General features: G+C 53.9%; 1 protein-coding gene across 1 annotated transcript; it reads left to right on the top strand.

The window, feature by feature from the left end:
• Positions 1–1,614: 1,614 nt before the first annotated feature.
• LOC123405485 (BTB/POZ domain-containing protein At2g24240-like) lies at positions 1,615–3,172 on the top strand. Its single transcript, XM_045099155.1, has one exon. The coding sequence runs from the start codon at positions 1,615–1,617 to the stop codon at positions 2,965–2,967; it is 1,353 nt and encodes a 450-aa protein (XP_044955090.1). The 3' UTR covers positions 2,968–3,172.
• The last annotated feature ends 284 nt before the right edge of the window (positions 3,173–3,456 follow it).

Below are 3,456 nucleotides of genomic sequence, written 5' to 3'. Positions count from 1 at the left end.
ACGGCTTCTGCTCCGTTTTATCAGATGCAAACCCGATCTCCTCCACCGTCGCTACCACACTCCGCACCTGAACTCCGGTGTCAAATCCCGCCACTTTCCGCCTTCTTTTCTTCTCTTCACTGGGTGGAGCTGCTCGCGGGCGTGGCGGGACACCGCAACGCAAGTTCGGACGCCGCGACATGGATTCCGATAGCTCCATCCGGCTTGCCATCGAGCCATGTCGCTCCAAGCAAGCCTGCGACGGAGCCGGCTCTCCCATAACGGCGGGCGGACCCCTTGGGCCGACTTCAATGAGTTCCACACACCCTTTTTATACACACATGGAGGTGGATGCCGATCGAGCTCCTCGCCGTAGAGCGCGCGATGACAACCGGAGAAAAGGTGCCTCCTCAAAGAAAGAGCACGCCCTCGCTTACACGTGCCGCAAGTCCGCAAAGATGTCCTACCTCGGCGTCTGTGGGATTGTTTTAGGTTTAATTTATAATATGAACTTTGTATTTGCTATGTCCGTATTATGGTGGTCTGAGGGTATGTACAATAATGCTATCTTAGGAGTGTAAAGTAGGATAAATGATGAAGTGAATGAGAGAAAACTCATAAAAAAAGTTTATCTTCTCTTATTTAAGAGAGAACAAGAAGTGATCTCTTAGCACAATATGTCTCACGGTATTTTTAGAAATAACTAGTTATTGAAGATAGCTTAAGAGGTGATCCATTGTACTCCCTCCATCCATATGTATAGGACCTAATGCATTTTTTGAGATTGCATTTGACTATTGATAAGATTAATAGTATATGAAATGTATAATGTGAAAATTATATCATTGAAAGCTTCTTTCACGTACGAATTTAAGGATATGCTTTGTGTATCTTGCATGTCATATATTATTGATTTAATATATGATCAAAGTTAGCCTTGAAAAACACATTAGACCCTATATATATATATATGGATAGATGGAGTAATATATTTATTTTGACATATCTAAATTACATGCAAGTCTTAAGATAAAATTATCTTATCAACCATTGTACATGTCTGATATACTGTTTATAGTGCGAAATGGTTTTAAAATTTACAGTACAATTTTTATCGGATCTGTACTGCCGAAACCTTCACGTTCCTGTAAAAACGTCCTAGGGTTGCATTAGTGGATTTTACCGGATCCGCTAGTGATTTCACCGCAACGAACAGTCCAGTCGCTGTCGGCTTGCTCAGTGCACGAGTTAAGTCCACCCGACCCACAGAACTTTCTAATCCACTACAGTCAGCACCCCGAGGGAATGGGTGCTTGGGACAGAGCCACCCCGCACCCAAAACCCACTCCCGAAACAAATAATCCATCGAGCCGCCCCACCACAAGACCACGGCACCCGATCCCCAGACATGAACGGCGATCCCCTGTTGCGCCGCGCTGACGTCCCGCGCGACCAAATCCTCGCTTCCGTCGCCACCTGACCCCGAGCGAGCCCGACCTTTTCTCCGTCCCATAAAAAGATGCTCCGGCCAAACTCTCGACCCGGTCATTCCTACGCTCACCCCGCCCCGCCCAACAAAACAAAAAGACGACCGTCGACGCACCCCCTATACGCTACGCCTACGCGCGGCCGACTATGTGCACGCCATCGCCGGGTGGCCGCGGGCGCGGGCGCGTGCGCTTGAACGTCGGCGGACGGGTGTTCGAGACCACGGCCGCCACGCTCGCTGCCGCGGGGCGGGACACCATGCTCGGGGCCATGCTGGACGCCTCCTGGAACGCCGCGGCCGCGGGCGACGAGGCCGACTACTTCATTGACCGCGACCCGGCCTGCTTCGCGGTGCTGCTCGACCTGCTCCGCACGGGCGGCCTCCACGTGCCGCCCCACATCCCCGACGCCGTGCTCTGCCGCGAGGCGCTCTACTACGGCCTCCTCGACCGCGTCTGCGCCGCGCGCTGGGCCGACTTCGACGGCGACCGCCTACGCCTGGCAGCGTCCGTGCCGGGCCGAGCCCCGGGGGACGGCACGGCCGTCCGCGCGGCGCCCGACGGAGGCTGCTGCGTCGCGCACGGCGGCGCCGTGCGCGTCTATAACTGGATGCTTGAGGAGCGACGCCCGGTCTACCTCGACCACGCGCCGGTCAACGACGCGGCCTACCTCGACGCCTCCACGCTCCTCGTCGCCGCGCGCGAGCGCCCCGGCAGGCGGGACGGCGGCGTGGCAGCCTTCTCGGCGCTCACCGGCGAGATGCGCCACCGCTTCCGCGTCGCGCACGATCGCCAGGTCAGGTCCTTCACCCCCGGGGCGCTGGCCTTCGACCTGGAGTGCAGCATCTTTGCGAGCTGCAAGGGCCGGCTCAACGAGTACGGCATTGGCGTGTGGGACGGCACCACCGGCGAGCAGACGGGCTTCTTCTACGAGCCGCCTGGCTGCGCCCTCGGCGACGCCGATAAGCTCCAGTGGCTGGACGGCACCAAGACGCTCATGGCGGCCACCATGTTTCCGCGGGCGGATTCTTCTTTCATCAGCCTGCTGGATTTCCGGGACAAGAAGGTCGTCTGGTCGTGGTGCGATGTCGGCACGCCGGCGTCGCTCGAGGACAAGCACGCGGTCCACGCCATCGCAATGGAGGACGGGAGGTCCGTCTGCGTGGTCAACCAGTACGACGACCTCGGGTTCCTCGACCTCCGGAGCAACGCCGGCGCCGTGCGGTGGAGATCACGGAGCAAGCTGATGAGCAGGAAGAAGGTGCACGCCGAGGAGACGTGCTATCCCAAGCTCGCCACGCACGCCGGCCAGCTGTTCGCGTCGACGAACGACGCCATTTCGGTGTTCAGTGGCCCCGACCATGCACTCACCTCAACGCTGCGCGGGACCGACGGCGGAGCCATTTGCGACTTCTCCATTGGGGGTGACCGTCTTTTCGCCCTGCATAACGAGGAGAATGTGTTCGATGTGTGGGAAACGCCGCCACCGCCGATCATCTGACACTTGTGCGAGGATCAGTTACATTTTTCATCAAGACAAAAGGGGAAGAACTAGTGATAGAGGTTTTGACAATGGAGAAACATGCTGTAGCATTCTCATCGTTCTGACATGACCAGACAAGATTCAACTGTCACTAAACTTGTACTCCTTCCGATTTTAAATACTCCCTATGTTCCATAATTTTTGTGACTGTTTCAGTTCAAATTTAAACTAAAACAACGACAAGAATTATGGGACGGAACGAGTATAAGTCTTGGTAAAGCTTTCATTAGAGGCTACATATGGATGTATATAGACATACTTTAAAATATATATTTATTTATCTTGTTCCGTATGTGATTTTCTAATAAATTCTTTAAAAAGACTTATATTTAAATACTGAGGGAGTATTTCCAATTCCAAAAATGAGTATAGACATGAGCATAGTGTTGTCATCTCTTTATGATGTCAATGATTACCAAGCAAAAGTTACTCTTACTCACCTTTCAT

The sequence above is a fragment of the Hordeum vulgare genome, chromosome 6H, assembly GCF_904849725.1.
Source record: "Hordeum vulgare subsp. vulgare chromosome 6H, MorexV3_pseudomolecules_assembly, whole genome shotgun sequence".
NCBI lineage: Eukaryota > Viridiplantae > Streptophyta > Magnoliopsida > Poales > Poaceae > Hordeum > Hordeum vulgare.
Note: the sequence above shows the minus strand (reverse complement) of the source record. Positions and strands in the feature narration are given on the sequence as shown.

Bases quoted from the DNA above. Each gene is read 5' to 3' on its own strand.
- LOC123405485 (XM_045099155.1), top strand. From the start codon at position 1,615: ATGTGCACGCCATCGCCGGGTGGCCGCGGGCGCGGGCGCGTGCGCTTG.